The 17557-nt window shown below is 44.8% G+C and overlaps 1 protein-coding gene across 13 annotated transcripts in view; it reads left to right on the top strand.

Annotated features, from left to right (window-relative positions):
- Positions 1-17557, top strand: part of tenm2a (teneurin transmembrane protein 2a) — a 719932-nt gene that overhangs the window by 355233 nt on the left and 347142 nt on the right. Inside the window, exon 1 of one of the 13 annotated variants that reach the window (XM_061901819.1) lies at positions 1577-2246. The exons of 11 other annotated variants lie outside the window; for them this stretch is intronic. In XM_061901819.1, coding sequence (XP_061757803.1) covers positions 2195-2246 — 52 coding nt within the window. In that variant the 5' untranslated portion in view covers positions 1577-2194. Of the gene's footprint in view, positions 1-1576; positions 2247-17557 lie in introns of those variants that run through there. One more of the 13 variants, XM_061901820.1, reaches the window with a different exon arrangement.

Genomic DNA, 17557 nt, shown 5'->3' with positions numbered 1-17557 from the left:
GCCACCTCATCACAGGGCCAACACAGATAGACAGACAACATTCACACTGACATTCACACACTAGGGCCAATTTAGTGTTGCCAATCAACCTATTCCCAGGTGCATGTCTTTGGAGGTGCGAGGAAACCGGAGTACCCGGAGGGAACCCACGCAGTCACGAGTAGAACATGCAAGCTATACACAGAAAGATCATGAGCCCGGGATTGAACCCAGGACTACTCAGGACCTTTGTTTTTATGAAATGTGCTCTATAAATAAAGTGGATTGGATTGGACTGAATCAATGCAACATCGTATTGATCTATTTGTTTCTGTCATGTTTACATTGTCTGGCGTGTTGTTTTGTGTTATTCGGAGCAGTGTTTTTCAACCTTTTTTGAGCCAAGGCACATTTTTTGCGTTGAAAAAATCCAAAGTCACACCACCAGCAGAAATCATTGAAAAACAAAAATCTGTTTACAGTAAAAAGTTGTTGTCGCAATTGTTGGATATGACATTAAACCATAACCAACAATGTATCTACGTATATTGCTCTTGTCTCAAAGTAGGTGTACTGTCACCACCTGTCACATCACGCCCTGACTTATTTTGAGTTTTTTGCTGTTTTCCTGTGTGTAGTGTTTTAGTTCTTGTCTCGCGCTCATATTTTGGTGGCTTTTTCTCTTTTTCTTTTGTTATTTTCCTGTAGCAGTTTCATGTGTTCCTTTGAGCGATATTTCCAGCATCTACTTTGTTTTAGCAATCTCGAGTTTTTATCCTTCTTTGTGGGGACATTCTTGATGGTCATGTGATGTTGGGATGTACTTTGTGGAGGCTGTCTGTGCTCCACGGCAAGTCTTTGCTGTCGTCCAGCATTCTGTTTTTGTTTACTTTTTAGCCATTTCACTTTTAGTTTCGTTCTGCATAGCCTTCTCTAAGCTTCAATGCCTTTTCTTAGGGCCACTTACCTTTTCGTCATTTTTGGTTCAAGCATTAGACACCTTTTCACCTGTACGCTGCCTCCCGCTGTTTCAGACATCTACAAAGCAATTATCTGCCACCTACTGATATGGAAGAGTATTACACGGTTACTCAGCCGAGCTTTTGACAGCACCGACACTCAACAACAACAGATAATTTGCAGACTATAAGTACTGGTTTGCAAAAAATATTTCTAACCCAAATAGGTGAAATTAGATAATCTCCCACGGCACAACAGACACTATCTCACAGTGGTTGAAACACACTGATTTGGAGAATGTGGGTATACCATGTGAAATCTGACAAATACTGAACTGGTTTCTATTCTGCTGTATCTTTTTTTTTTACCTTTTGTGTCCTTTCCTGTCTTGACAAGACTGATCCCATCCTTCAGACTTTCTGCTGTGCTAATGTTTTCCGTCTGAATCACTTTTGTCACATAATCCACCCACACCGTCATAATCACCTACTCCTCACCTTACTCCCAAACGCTGCATCCCTCTGTTTTGTCATCTCTGTATACCTCTTCCTCTGTTCTCTCTTGTTAGTCGTCACAATCGAACGTCTTCCCGCTGAATCTCACTCGATGGAGGGGGAGAAAGGAAGAGAGAGAGAGAGAGAGAGAGAGAGAGAGGTGGGAGTGTGTGTGTGCGATGAGTCTGCTCTCAGTCTCAGCCGTGGCCAGATGGAGGATGGAGCCACAGTCACATCTCTCCTTTTCTTCTGCTCTGCCTGCCAGAGGCTATCTTTTTTCACTCCTAGTGTCTCCTCATCCCGTTCCTGCCTTGACCTTGGTGTGTGAGGGATCGAGCATAAAAAAGGAGTAAGGACAGAAAGCAAAGGAGGATAGCAGCACTGAGCTCCAGGCTCATCCTTTTTTGCCTGAAAGCGTGTTGGCGTGCGACTGTGCGGCGTTTCGTCTCTGCAGTGCAACAGCCGCACGTGTGTTTCAGTGTCATGGTCCACCGTGGGTTTCCGTAGAGCTCCTCCTCTTCTCTGTTGCACGGCGCTTCGGAACTCGGCAAGTGGACCGTGCCTCTCCAAAAACTGCCGGACAGGGAAGACAATAGAATAACTTCCAAAGGACAGACTGCCTGCGGACGGAACTTTGACAGTACAGTAAACATTGTAGCAATAGGAAAAGGGGCTCTCCAAAGGGTCCAGAGAGCAGGGGAGTGGAGGGACGGACATAAGGGTAGAGAGGGTTCATCAAAAAACAATTCAAGTGCAGAGCGATGCATCACTCAGGCAACACAGGACGAACAAAGACCCTCTCTCATGAGACAGGTAAGACCCCTCTAGACGCTTGGTCACCAGTAGTCTCATTGTGCTGATCTGGTCCCAAAAACAATAGAGCTTGGATGTGACTTAACCAACTTATACTGCTCTCAGGTAGTCTCAACTAATGTGCGTTTTAGATTCCGAAAAGATGCTTGAGTGTGTGAGGGAGAATCGTGTGTGTGCGCGTACATGCTGGGGATCAAACGGCATGCATTAGAACCGAACTTGGCTTTGATGTGCGCTCTAAATTCTGATTGGCATCTGTGAATGTGAGTGCATACTCGTTAGGTAGGTGTGTGTGTGTGTGTGTGTGTATGTGTATGTGTATGTGTGTGTGTGTGAGTGCACTTTTGCGCCCTTCAGCTTTCTGGTGATCACATTTGAGTTGATGGTAATTATAATGAGTGGCAGGTAGCTGATGGCATGAAAAGTACACCACTGCTTTCACGGAATTGATGCATTTGTGCAACTCAATAAATATAAAAACACTTCTTTGCTGTTTGCCTTTTTCTAATTGTAGACAGAGGAAATCATTTGATCATGTTATAGCGTATTTCTTTTAAAAAAAAGTGCCGGTGACATCTGATTTGTTTTGCACTCACGATGTTTGGTAAAAACAGTCTGTGAAGTTGACATGACTTTCTGTCCGTGGACATTTGTGGTTGAGTAACACATTTCATTCTTCTCATACAAAACAGAGCTGTCCACTGCATTGGACACTGGTGGTGCATACCTGTGAGGCTATTTTTCCTAATATCGTGTGCGGCTTCATCTGCTTCAATGTTGGCACGAAGTGATGGCTCGAACTCTTCTGCCTAATCAAGCAATTCTCTCTGACACCCACAGCGTGGCAGAAACCCTCTCAGATGCTCAGATCTGACGAATTATATGAATAAAGGCCTGTCTCACACGTGCACACTTGCACAACAACATCCACACATCTGGTAGAGAGATTGTGGACAAATGTGCCTTCATCACTGCCTCTGCAACAGGACATGTTGGGCACGGAGGACCGAGGAATGAGCCTGTGGTTTCCATGGTGACTAATAAGACAGGTCCTGACTGGGCACTCCAGGAAGACGGACGGAAGATCAGTACTTTACTTCCTGATTTGCTTAACGGGTGGCGAAGCGGGTTACCTCACAATTAAAAGTCACCTAAATCAAGACAGATGGATGCCAGCCTTGTTCATGATGATAAACGAATAAGAAGCGTACGCATACAGATGCTGGACGAGCAGGTGTGTACGGGGTCACGCAGGCAGGTGCGATTGGGTCCATCTGTGGCAGAGAAAGTGTGTTTGACACAGACCTTGTGTCCACACAATGCCAGCAAGATCCGTGCATATAGGTGTGTGTCACAGAGAAGCCTTCTTGCACTTCCATTTGAAGCCTCAATTTAAACTTCATAGATGCACTTTCATCCATCCATCCATTTTCTACCGCTTATTCCCTTGTGGGGTCGCGGGGGGCGCTGGCGCCTATCTCAGCTACAATCGGGCGGAAGGCGAGGTACACCCTGGACAAGTCGCCACCTCATCGCAGGGCCAACACAGATAGACAGACAACATTCAGACTCACATTCACACACTAGTTGCCGATCAACCTATCCCCAGGTGCATGTCTTTGGAGGTGGGAGGAAGCCGGAGTACCCGGAGGGAACCCACGCATTCACATGCAAACTCCACACAGAAAGATCCCGAGCCTGGATTTGAACCCAGGACTGCAGGACCTTTGTATTGTGAGGCAGACGCACTAACCCCTCTGCCACCGTGAAGCCCAGAGGCACTTTCAGTGGAAAGGTATTTTTTTGGAGCAGTTCAAACAATTAAAAAAGTGCGGCCTCATTCGGAACCCAATTCCCTGATTTAAGTGGTGATTAAGTAAACAAGCCTCCACAAAAATAAAACACTGGGAAATTAATTGGTGAGAAATAAATGAAGAGAAAGAGAGAGGAGACCTCCATTCAGTTGTCCATCCTGCCCTTTCCTCTCTCCGTCAGCCACCAGCTCCACCTCATGGCCTTTGAAGGTATTGTGTGTCATAGCCCTCTTTTCAGTAAAACATGCATGTTTCATTTGTGTTTTTTTTCCCCCAAATATATCACAGTTCCATGGAAGGCATGTGTGTATATCAGGGAGCACGGGCTTAAACTGTGGGGTAAAGTATTATAGCAATATGCAGAGGTGAAGTAGAGATTGAGGAAGACAAAACAAACAAGCATGAGTGGTACCAGATTGGAATAAACCTATCAATTACAAGTGGGGTTGCTCATACAAACACACACACACAGAGTATTGGGCCATGAGTCGTTAAAAGGCAAAGCTGACTGGAAAGCGAGCAGCGACAGCCATCGACAAAGGCCGCACTCCCGTATTCGTTTTCCCTTTGCCTCTCTTTACTCCGTCCATCTGTCTCTGTCTGCTTCACTCCCTCTCCATCTGTGTTTCCACCTACTTTGGCCTCTTTACTGACTCGGCGTTCCTCTCCACCCACCGCTCCTCTCCCTCTTCCTCCATCCCAGCTCATCATCTTTTTTTTTTTTTTTTTTTTCATTTCGCCTTCTCTGAGGAAAATTAGCATCCCCTCATGCTTTTCGCTTAGCCGACGTGTGAGGTTGATTCGTCCTCAATCCCAGTGAAGGCATTTGTTCCCTTCCCTCGCTGGAGGTAGATTATGTATTTCTCTCATTTTCCACTTGTTGGCTTTTTTTTACCCCCGCCCCTTCCATCACGCATTTTGTCCTCCTCGTTCAAGGTCAACTGGAAGATTGCTTTCGGCCCCCTGTGTCCTTACCAGACTCAGTGCGCTTTATTGTGTGCAGGCCCATCAGCACCTATGTGTTTGTGTATAATGCATACAAGTGTGCATGCGCAGTTGGAAACCTTCATCATTTTTGCATGTCCAATCTGTCTGGGCTCTCATCGGGCGAGCACGTGGGAGGTTTTGCATCATGCTAATGGAAATGCAGTCAGCCAGCGAGTCAATCTTACAGTATGTTTGCAGGATAATTAGAAGGACATTGATAGGATGAACACAGGTGCAGATATGTCAAAAGCTAAATATCGTCTTCTCACATGCTCCTGTGAGGCATTTCCATATTTTTTATATTTAAAGTGTGTGTGCATGCGTGTGTGTGTGTTTTCCAATGGACTGGTGGTGGTTTTAATTTTCACAGTGGTGATTTGGGTGATTGAACGACTGGCAGACTAACTGATTTTCACAAAGTGTGTGTGTGTGTGTGTGTGTGTGTGTGCAGTGAGGTGGCCAATTTCATGCTTGACCACCCTGGCTGTTCATCCATGTGTGCCATCTGCATGTGGTGCTGCCATGTGTGTCACCTATTCCCTAACACATCCCACTCCTCCCTTGCCTCCCAGCACCCCTCCATCCGCGACTGACACCATCTAATCATTTTCTTCACTCTAAACGTGTGAGTGCTGAGAGTCAACCATTCGCACTGTTACTGAAAAACTACGAAAAAGCTAAAAGCTCAATGCTAAACGTTTTAGCAGCAGGTAATGGCGTCTGCATTTTTTTTTTCTCTCTCAGCGCATTAAGCCAGCAAATGAAACACCGATTAGGACAATGTATTATTATTTAAGAACATACACACATATGTTTGTGGTGCAAGGGGATCAAAAGAGAAAATGCAGAATCCAATCATATGCACACAAACAAACCCATAGGGGGCATATTTGCAATGTGTCGCTGGTATGCTTGGTTAAAGGCCTACTGAAATGAGATTTTCTTATTCAAACGGGGATAGCAGGTCCATTCTATGTGTCATACTTGATCATTTCGCGATATTGCCATATTTTTTCTGAAAGGATTTAAGTAGAGAACATCCACGATAAAGTTTCCAACTTTCGGTGCTAAGAGAAAAGCCCTGCCTCTACCGGAAGTTGCAGACGATGACGTCACATGTTTGATGGCTCCTCACATATTCACATTGACCGAGAAAATGACAATTTCCCCATTCATTTGAGCGAGGATGAAAGATTTGTGTTTGAGGATATTGATAGCGACGGACTAGAAAAAAAAAAAAAAGTGATTGCATTGGGACGGATTCCGATGTTTTTAAACACATTTACTAGGTTAATTCTGGGAAATCCCTTTACTTTCTATTGTGTTGCTAGTGTTTTAGTGAGTTTAATATTACCTGATAGTCGGAAGTGTGTCTCCACGGGTGTCTTGACGCCAGTGTCTCAGGGAAGTCGACGGCAGCTATGGACGGCACAAGCTCAGCTTTTCTCCGGTAAGAACTGACTTTTTAACCACAATTTTCTCACCGAAACCTGCTGGTTGATATGTGGTTAGGATCCATGTTCTCTTAACCGCGCTCTGATCCAAAGGAACGTTTCACCTCCAGGAATTTTAAACAAGGAATCACCGTGTGTTTGTGTGGCTAAAGGCTAAAGCTTCCCAACTCCATCTTTCTACTGTGAATTATCCAATATTAATTGAACAAATTGCAAAAGATTCAGCAACACAAATGTCCAAAAAACTGTATAATTATGCCGTTAAAGCAGACGACATTTAGCTGTGTGTGCGCAGCGCTCATACTTCCTAAAAACTCGTGACATCTTGCGTACACGTCATCATTACACAACGTTTCGAAGACAAAACTCCCAGGAAATTTTAAATTGTAATTTAGTAAACTAAAAAGGCTGTATTGGCATGTGTTGCAATGTTAATATTTCATCATTGATATATAAACTATCAGACTGCGTGGTGGGTAGTAGTGGGTTTCAGTAGGCCTAAATAATAATAGTAATACAATTAGCAGCATTCCTGTTAAGATAAAAGAACCCTCTGTTGACCTCAAATGGGTACATTTGTGCTGTTGCATTACTAACGCATAACGTAGTCTTGTAGAATGTTTGTATATCAACCTGTGCAGGAATAATGCTTTTTGATGTTTACCTAATGAAATGAAAGTAACTTTGAGTTTTTTATTATTGATTTTTGAGTGACATTGCTGTTATTTGCAAAGTCGTGGTTCTGTACAAAGTGTGTTACTGTTAGCGGGGAGGTCAACCATAGGGGTCATATTTGCAATGTGTCGGGGGATTGCTGGTATGCTTGGTTAAAATGAGTAATAATACAATTAGCAGCATTCCTGTTAAGATAAAAGAACCATCTGTTGACCTCAGATGGGTCCATTTGTGTTGTTACATTACAAATGCATAACGTAGTCTTGTAGAATTTTTTGTATGTCAACCTGTGCAGGAATAATGCTTTTTGGTGTTTACCTAATAAAATGAAAACAAGTGAGTTTTTTTTGTATTTTTATTTTTGAGTGACTGCTGTTATTTGCAAAGTTGTGGTTCTGTACAGAGTTTGTTACTATTAGCGGAGAGGTCAACCGTACTGCTTGCTCATGGACAATTCACTATATGTGGTTTGAAACCTGGGGCAGCACGGTGGAAGAAGGGTTAGTGCGTCTGCCTCACAATACGAACCCTGAGTAGTCAGGGTTCAATCCCAGTTTGGAGTTTGCTTGTCCTCCCCGTGACTGCATGGGTTCCCTCCGGGTACTCCGGCTTCCTCCCACCTCCAAAGACATTGGCAACACTAGAATTGGCCTAGTGTGTGAATGTTGTCTGTCTATCTATGTTGGCCCTGCGATGAGGTGGCGACTTGTCCAGGGTGCACCCCGCCTTCCGCCCGATTGTAGCTGAGATAGGCACCAGCTCCCCCCGCAACCCCTAAGGGAATAAGCGGTAGAAAATGGATGGATGGATGGGTTTGAAACCTCTTCAGTAGAGAAATAAAGCGGAGGAATGCTGTAATTTTCCAGAAGATTTTGGTTGGACTCAGAATTTCACCATGTTTGACTTGGGACGTTTTCTAATGTTCATGCGAAAGATTTGCTTAAGATTCACTTGTACAAAGAGCATTCTGAAAGATCATTTAAAGCAATTTTAAGTTATTTAAATCACAGTCGGTTCTCAGTTCCAGAGGGAGTGAAGAAAACTGAATTGTATAAATACCAAAGCAATTTTGCCATAACAAAATATCCATTAATATTAATGGTTATTACCAAAAATACTGTAGCATCCATCAAAAAGGAGATGGTCAATCAACAATCAAGCTTCAAGGATCCAAAGTGTCCAGATGACTAAAAATGTCATTAACAACTTCCCTTAAAACATTGATTGCTCCTGAAAATTAATCTGGCAGTCATTTAAAAAAATATCAATTAGTTTTTGAGTAATCGGGAGATAACTATTTGTATTTCAAACATCCCCTGATATTAACAAAAAAGAAATATAAAATAATCACCATTTCCCTGCTTTTCCAAATGCCTTCCATAAACACTAAGGTCTGAGTTTCCTCCTGCTCTTCCAGCATTTGTTCTATGATCTTGAGAAAAACATCAGTAGAAGAGGTTGCAAAACAAGAATAATAGCTGCTGGGGGCTGCTCTTCGTTCGATGTTTTTCCGCTGGTTCTGACTCAGTCTTTGTTTCCTCGAGGGTGTTTCTTTATTTTCAGGATCACATTTGGCTTGAGTCCTACTGATTTGTTTTCCATCCAAACTCTGACCAAAACTAAATGCTAAATGGGTTATACCTGTATAGCGCTTTTCTACCTTTAAGGTACTCAAAACACTTTGACACAATTTCCACTTTCACCCATTCACACACACATTCACACACTGATGGCAGGAGCTGCCATGCAAGGCCCTAACCACGACCCATGAGGAACAAGGGTGAAATGTCTTGCTCAAGGACACAACGGACGTGACATGGTTGGTAGAAGGTGGGGATCGAACCAGGAACCCTCAGGTTGCTGACACGGCCACTCTCCCAACCGCCCCACCCCGTCCCTCTTATTCCTTTTCCCACTTGGCCCATACCATTTTGCTTGTGTACTTTTGACTGGAGAGGTTCGTACTTTCCTCATTTTCCCATCATTTGGAAACGTATGCAGGCTGATCTCTTCTTAGATTTTATTTTTACAACCTTCAACAATGCATCTGACAGACATATATATATATTTTTTTTTTCCCTTGGCCTCAGTCTGCACCCCCACTCCAGGGCCCAGGCTAAGACCGATTTTTTATTTTTTTTTATTTTGTATTTTTTTATTTTAATCTTCTATTCTTTTCTCCCTGTTTACCTGTATGTCATCTTTTTTGTAAGGGGCGCTGGAAGCCGGCAGACCCGTCAGCGATCCTGTTCTGTCTCCCTGTAATGTTTGTCTGATCTTGAATGGGATTGTGCTGAAAATTGTAATTTTCCTGAAGGAACTCTCCTGACGGAATAAATAAAGTACTATCTAATCTAATCTAATATTAGGTAAATTTGTCAGATTATCCACGCAAATATCCTGATTTGAGATTAAGATCCTACAAAAACGCATACTACTCAACATGAAATTGCCTCAAGTCCTCTGTAGGTGACATCGGACGGCTGATGCAGGTTTGCCCACATTTTGTTAGTGTCTGGCCGGAGATCGGTAGGTTGTGAGTTCAAATCCCGGCCGAGTCATACCAAAAGACTATAAACATGGGACCCATTACCTACCTGCTTGGCACTACCATGAATCGATTAACGTGGACCCCGACTTAAACAAGTTCCATCCATCCATTTTCTACCGCTTATTCCCTTTTGGGGTCGCGGGGGGCGCTGGCGCCTATCTCAGCTACAATCGGGCGGAAGGCGGGGTACACCCTGGACAAGTCGCCAACTTATTGCAGGGCCAACACTGACAGACAGACAACATTCACACTCACATTCACACACTAGGGCCAATTTAGTGTTGCCAATCAACCTATCCCCAGGTGCATGTCTTTGGAAGTGGGAGGAAGCCGGAGTACCCGGAGGGAACCCACGCATTCACGGGGAGAACATGCAAACTCCACACAGAAAGATCCCGAGCCTGGATTTGAACCCAGGACTGCAGGAACTTCGTATTGTGAGGCAGACGCACTAACCCCTCTTCCACCGTGACTTAAACAAGTTGAAAAACGTATTCGCGTGTTACCATTTAGTGGTCAATTGTACGGAATATGTACTGAACAGTGCAATATACTAATAACAGTTTCAATCAATCAATCAATCAAAAAACTCAGCATCAAGGGTTGGAATTGGGGGTTAAATCACCAAATTGATTCCCGAGCGTGGCCACCGCTACTGCTCACTGTTCCCCTCACCTCCAAGGTGGTGAAACAAGGGGATATGTCAAATGCAGAGGGTAGTTTCACCACACTTAGAGTGTGTCTGACCATCAGTGGTACTTTAACTAAAAGAGAGGGAGTTCCAAAATGTTAATTTTTAGGTCCAGAACTATGAAATGACTGCTAATGTTTTTCAGTGTTAAATGGGCCTCATAACCAACACTCTTACACAATCAGCACTGAGTCTGTTGGAATTCCCAAACTTCTTACCGCTACCCGTTTGTCACAATACCTACAAGAGAAAAATAGAAAAACACAGAGCAATATGAAATTCATATAAATGACAAACGACATGGATAAAGGAATGTAAGTCAAATTATTTTACCTCCATTGTGTTGTGACTTGGCTTCACGGTGGCAGAGGGGTTAGTGCGTCTGCCTCACAATACGAAGGTCCTGCAGTCCTGGGTTCAAATCCAGGCTCGGGATCTTTCTGTGTGGAGTTTGCATGTTCTCCCCGTGAATGCGTGGGTTCCCTCCGGGTAGTCCGGCTTCCTCCCACTTCCAAAGACATGCACCTGGGGATAGGTTGATTGGCAACACTAAATTGGCCCTAGAGTGTGAATGTGAGTGTGAATGTTGTCTGTCTATCTGTGTTGGCTCTGCGATGAGGTGGCGACTTGTCCAGGGTGTACCCCGCCTTCCGCCCGATTGTAGCTGAGATAGGCGCCAGCGCCCCCCGCGACTCCGTTAGGGAATAAGCGGTAGAAAATGGATGGATGGGTGTTGTGACTTGTGTTGGCGATCATGGTGAGGAGTGGAGTGGAGGGGAGGGGAGGGCTCCTTCCTTACATCCTGACAAGATCTACCTTTGTACTTTGTTACAAGTTTTGATCACTTTTTTAATTAATCAAAGTGCTTTCATTTGCAACTTTCTTTGGCCCTACGGTGGCAGGCGCACTCTATTACAAAAAAAAGCACAGAGTGCTTAAGAGTCTTTGATGTGACAAAATGACTAGTTTGTTATGCGCAATATCTCAGACAGTCTACAAAAAAATGGGGACTAAAAATGTTAATCGGAAACTGTACAGTATCATACAAAAAGCGGGACGTATAAAAAACAAAAAAGGTTTGACTTTACTTTACGGGGCCAGCACGGTGAAAACAGGGGTTAGTGCATTGTGCCTCACAATACGTAGGTCCTGGGTTCGATCCCTGGGCGAGTTTGCATGTTCTCCCCGTTACTGCGTGGGTTCCCTCCGTGTACTGCGGCTTCCTCCCACTTCCAAAGACATGGACCTGGGGATAGGTTGATTGGCAACACTAAATTGGCCCTAGTGTGTGAATTTGAGTGTGACTGTCGTCTGTCTATCTGTGATGGCCCTGCGATGAGGTGGCGACTTGTCCAGGGTGCACAACGCCTTCCGCCCGAATGCAGCTGAGATAGACTCCAGCACCCGCACCAGACGCGACCCCAACAGGGACAAGCGGTAGAAAATGGATAGATAAATGGATGGTCTACAACAGGGGTCGGCAACCCGCGGCTCCGGAGCCGCATGCGGCTCTTTGGCCAGCCTGATGTGGCTCAGCTGCACAATCGCCGACCCCCTCGATTGTTACGGGGGGATTCCGGTTCTCGGAGCCTCTTTCGGACATTCTTCGATTTTCACTCGGACAACAATATTGAGGGGGTGCCGTGATGGCTTTACTTTTAGCACCATTTACACTTTGACACGTTTCACAAAATAAAGAAGACAATGGGAGCCGCAACCATTCTCGCAAATAACCGCTGGTGGTCTTCAACAGTAATAAGGGCGTGCCATGAAGCCATTGCCTTTAACACCTTCTACAACAGGGGTGTCAAACTCAAATACAGAGTGGGCCAAAATGTAAAACTTAACAAAGCCGGGGGCCAAGGTTGAACAAATTAACCTTTTAATAGGGACCCAAACAAGTTTTGCATTAAATATTGAACAAGCAAGGCTTTTATAACTTTAGTGACATGCAAAATCCAGTTTCAAATAATAATAGTAATTAAAAAAATATCGATGGCATATCAAATAAAATTTAAATAAAAATGTTATGCCTTTTTTTCTATTTGCAATCTTCTGAGGTAAATATCCAATTTTTTCCACAGGCTAATAATAAATTTGATAATAAAATAACAATAATGAATGAAACAAACATTCAAGCTTTGAAGTAGCAAAAGAAAATGCATGCATAAAACGTTAATTATTGGTCAGTTTGCTGGAAGTTTCCCGGAAGAGTTAGTGCTGCAAGGGGTTCTGGGTATTTGTTCTGTTGTGTTATGGTGCGGATGTTCACCCGAAATGTGTTTGTCATTCTTGTTTGGTGTGGGTTCACAGTGTGGCGTATATTTGTAACAGTGCTAAAGTTGTTTGTACGGCCACCCTCAGTGTGACCTGTATGACTGTTGACCAAGTATGCCTTGCATTTACTTGTGCGTGTGTGTGTGTGTGTAAAAGCCACAAATATTATGTGACACGCTGTTAGTATAGAGGAAAAGCGGACGTAACGACAGGTTGCAGAGAACGCTAAAGGCAGTGCCTTAAATGCACGCCCCCAATATAGTTGTCCAGGTGGAAATCGGTAGAAATTCGGGAGAATGGTTGCCCCGGGAGATTTTCGGGAGGGGCACTGAACTTCGGGAGTCTACCGGGAAAATTAGGAGGGTTGGCAAATATGAGTATTAGCGGTGAATGCGGTGTTACAGCGGCACCGACGCTGTATAACACCGGCGGGCCAGCTCTAAAGCTAAATTGATATTGCCTCAAGGGCCAAATTAAAGGGCGGTTTAGCTCGGTTGGTAGAGTGGCCGTGCAAGCAATTTGAGGGTGGCAGGTTCGATTCCCGCTTCTGCCAACCTAGTCACTGCCGTTGTGTCCTTGGGCAAGACACTTTACCCACCTGCTCTCAGTGCCACCCACACTGGTTTGAATGTAACTTAGATATTGGGTCTCACTATGTAAAGCGCTTTGAGTCATTAGAGAAAAAAGCGCCATATAAATATAATTCACTTCACAAGGCGGACCAGCTTTTGGCCCGCGGGCCAGAGTTTGACACCCATGTTCTACAACATGTACAGACATCTTGCCAGTCCAGTAACATGTTGTATGTGGCTTCCGCAGATACACGTACACGACTGCAAGGCATACTGGGTGACACAGAATACACTGTAGGTTGTGATATAAATAACTTTAACACTCTTACTAATATGCACCAAAAACATGCACCTGGGGATAGGTTGATTGGCAACACTAAAATTGGCCCTAGTGTTTGAATGTTGTCTGTCTATCTGTGTTGGCCCTCCGATGAGGTGGCGACTTGTCCAGGGTGTACGCCGCCTTTCGCCTGAATGTAGCTAAGATAGGCTCCAGCACCCCCTGCAACCACGAAAAGGGACAATTTAAGTATTTAAGTCTCACCTTAAAACTCATCTGTATACTCTAGCCTTTAAATAGACCTCCTTTTTAGACCAGTTGATCTGCCGCTTCTTTTCTTTCTCCTATGTCCCCCCTCCCTTGTGGAGGGGGTCCGGTCCGATGACCATGGATGAAGTACTGGCTGTCCAGAGTTGAGACCCAGCATGGAAAGCTCGTCGGGACCCAGGATGGACCGCTCGCCTGTATCGGTTGGGGACATCTCTACGCTGCTGATCTGCCTCCGCTTGAGATGGTCTCCTGTGGACGGAACTCTCGCTGCTGTCTTGGATCCGCTTGAACTGAACACTCGCGGCTGTGTTGGAGCCACTATGGATTGAACTTTCACAGTATCATGTTAGACCCGCTCGACATCCATTGCTTTCGGTCCCCTAGAGGGGGGGGGTTGCCCACATCTGAGGTCCTCTCCAAGGTTTTCTCATAGTCAGCATTGTCACTGGCGTCCCACTGGATGTGAATTCTCCCTGCCCACTGGGTGTGAGTTTTCCTTGCCCTTTTGTGGGTTCTTCCGAGGATGTTGTAGTCGTAATGATTTGTGCAGTCCTTTGAGACATTTGTGATTTGGGGCTATATAAATAAACATTGATTGATTGATTGATTGATTGAAAATGCGTGAATGGACGTACTTTACGGACCAGTAATATTCATTCTCCTATCCCTTCAAGCACGAAACCCTCACACCTTCAATCACAGCAACAGTAACATGCAGTCTTATCTCATTTGTTAGCCATGCAAGACTAACACCCCAAGTGATCGATCCACGCTACAGCTAACTGTGTGACGGATGGAAGTGTCACAGTTACAGTCATGCCCAAGTGACAAATTGATCCCAGTCTTTGTGCTGGAAAGGAGTTTCTGTCTTAGAAGTGCCATACTTCATCTACGTAGACTTATTACACCTTCTGGGTTTAGAGATGACAGCAATGACTCATTGACTCATCACCACATTGTTTGTAAACTTGAAACCCAACTAACCGTTGCACGTTCTCATTCTTCTTATTATCTAACATTCCCTCGCCGCCATCGCCCGGCTGCTGCTGCTGATGCTGCTCTACCTCCACACCTTCCCAACGCATGCCTTCATCTTTAATATCCTTCTCCCCAAAGCACCGACTGCATGCAGCTTCCTTAACTCTTCACCCCTTCTTTTGTTCTCTCCGCTTCGTCGTTCCCCCTTTCCTCTTCTCACGAACGCTCTCCTCGGGTCTTTGTGATTAACATAAAACAAGGAGGAGAGCCTTCCTGTCCCCAGCCTTAGACTGAGTCACTCCAGGCCGCCAGGCAGTGGTTTCCCTCTCTGGCTGTCACTGCGCCACACATGTGAGACCAATTCTAAGAGACAGCGACTCAGACGGTAGAGTTGCATCACGACGGCGTTACAAAGCCGCTCTCCCCCTTGATGTCGCCAACGCGAGGTAGTTTGCTGTTTTATTTTTGAAGCCAAAAATAGGGCAAGTTTAGGATTTTTTCTTTTCTTTTTCAAATGTGGATGCACGTAATACGGTTTTGGTGACAGACTGTGTCCGCCAGAGTGGTTTGCTTTAATGCAGCGTTTCTCAAAGTGTGGGGCGCGCCCCACTGGTGGGGAATAATGATAAATGGGCTGTACTTGTATAGCGCTTTTCTACCTTCAAGGTACTCAAAGCGCTTTGACACTACTTCCACATTTACCCATTCACACACACATTCACACACTGATGGAGGGAGCTGCCATGCAAGGAGCCAACCAGCACCCATCAGGAGCAAGGGTGAAGTGTCTTGCTCAGGACACAACGGACGTGACGAGGTTGGTTCTAGGTGGGATTTGAACCAGTGACCCTCGGTTTGCGCACGGCCACTCTCCCACTGCGCCACGCCGTCCCTAGACATGACAGGTGGGGCGCCAGAAACGGGAGGAAATTTCACTTTTAACTTTTTTTTTTTTTTAGATTCTTAAATTTTTTTTTTTACAACCCCATTTTCTATACAAACTGTAAATTACTTTGTGATTCTGTCTGTGAAATCCGATGTATAAATTAATGTAAATTATGTATTTTTCCTGTAGTAGACTTTAAATTTCGAGGTAGAAGCAAAAGTTTGACGGACGCAACAGTAACTAATGGGGGCGGGGCTAAGCGGAACAAACTTTCGCACGGATGGTTAGCAGGCTAACGTGTGGACCACAATTACACAAAATGGATAAATTGGCTTCATACAGAGTTGCATACAGAATTGCTCAATGCAATAAAGCACACACATTTGCTGAGCAGCTGATTCTCCCCGCTGCAATAGACATGGCGTCAGTCATGCTTGACGAGACAAGCGCAGCAAAATTCAAAGCTGTCCAACTGTTGAGAGACGTATATGCGACATTGCAAGTGATCTTTAGGAACAACTCGTAGACCAGGGTTTGGCAACCGGCGGCTCCGGAGCCGCATGCGGCTCTTGGATCACTCTGATGCGGCTCAGCTTGTCACGGCCAGCTCAGCTTGTCAAACCTCGGGACACGCCCACGGCCACGCGCGTCTCCGTCCTGCAGCAGCCGCCAGCTGCCGCAGGACAAACACATGTGGGTGTCCAAGTTAAAACGCCTGACAGCGCACCTTGAAGATGTTTCACGCCAGAAGGCCGTTCTATGATCAGAATCACAAATAGTGTGATATTGAAAACCTCCCCAAGCCAGACAAACTTGTGTTCGAAACTCGGAACGCTATCCCCGACTTTTATGTGAACATGAAAAAGTATGCACTTGGAGTCCTGTCCATCTTTGGATCCACATATGTATGTGAGCAGGTGTTCTCCAACATGAACTTTATTAAAAACAAACATGGCACACGCCTCACAGATGAGAGTTTACATTCCAGGGTTCGGTCCTTGGCCCTGTACTCTTGAGCATCTACATGCTGCCGCTGGGTGACGTCATACGCAAATACGGTATTAGCTTTCACTGTTATGCTGATGACACCCAACTCTACATGCCCCTAAAGCTGACCAACACGACGAACTGTAGTCAGTTGGAAGCGTGTCTTAATGAAATTAAACAATGGATGTCCGCTAACTTTTTGCAACTTTACGCCAAAAAAACGGAAATGCTGCTAGACACCGACCTCTATTTAATAATACAACTTTAACATTTGACAACTAAATAATAAAACAAGGTGACTCGGTAAAAAATCTGGGTATTATCTTCGACCCAACTCTGTCCTTTGAGTCAGACATTAAAAGCGTTACTAAAACGGCCTTCTTTCATCTCCGTAATATCGCTAAAATTCGCTCCATTTTGTCCACTAAAGACGCCGAGATCATTATCCATGCGTTTGTTACGTCTCGCCTCGACTAATGTAACTTATTATTTTCGGGTCTCCCCATGTCTAGCATTAAAAGATTACAGTTGGTACAAAATGCGGCTGCTAGACTTTTGACAAGAACAAGAAAGTTCTATCATATTACGCCTGTACTGGCTCACCTGCACTGGCTTCCTGTGCACTTAAGATGTGACTTTAAGGTTTTACTAATTACGTATAAAATACTACACGGTTTAGCTCCAGCCTATCTTGCCGATTTTATTGTACCATATGTCCCGGCAAGAAATCTGCGTTCAAAAGACTCCGGCTTATTAGTGATTCCTAGAGCCCAAAACAAGTCTGGGGGCTATAGAGCGTTTTCCATTCGGGCTCCAGTACTCTGGAATGCCCTCCCGGTAACAGTTCGAGATGCTACCTCAGTGGAAGCATTTGGGTCTCACCTTGGGA

This window comes from Nerophis ophidion, linkage group LG05 (genome assembly GCF_033978795.1).
Source record: "Nerophis ophidion isolate RoL-2023_Sa linkage group LG05, RoL_Noph_v1.0, whole genome shotgun sequence".
Lineage (NCBI taxonomy): Eukaryota > Metazoa > Chordata > Actinopteri > Syngnathiformes > Syngnathidae > Nerophis > Nerophis ophidion.
This window is presented reverse-complemented; position numbering and strand designations above follow the sequence as displayed.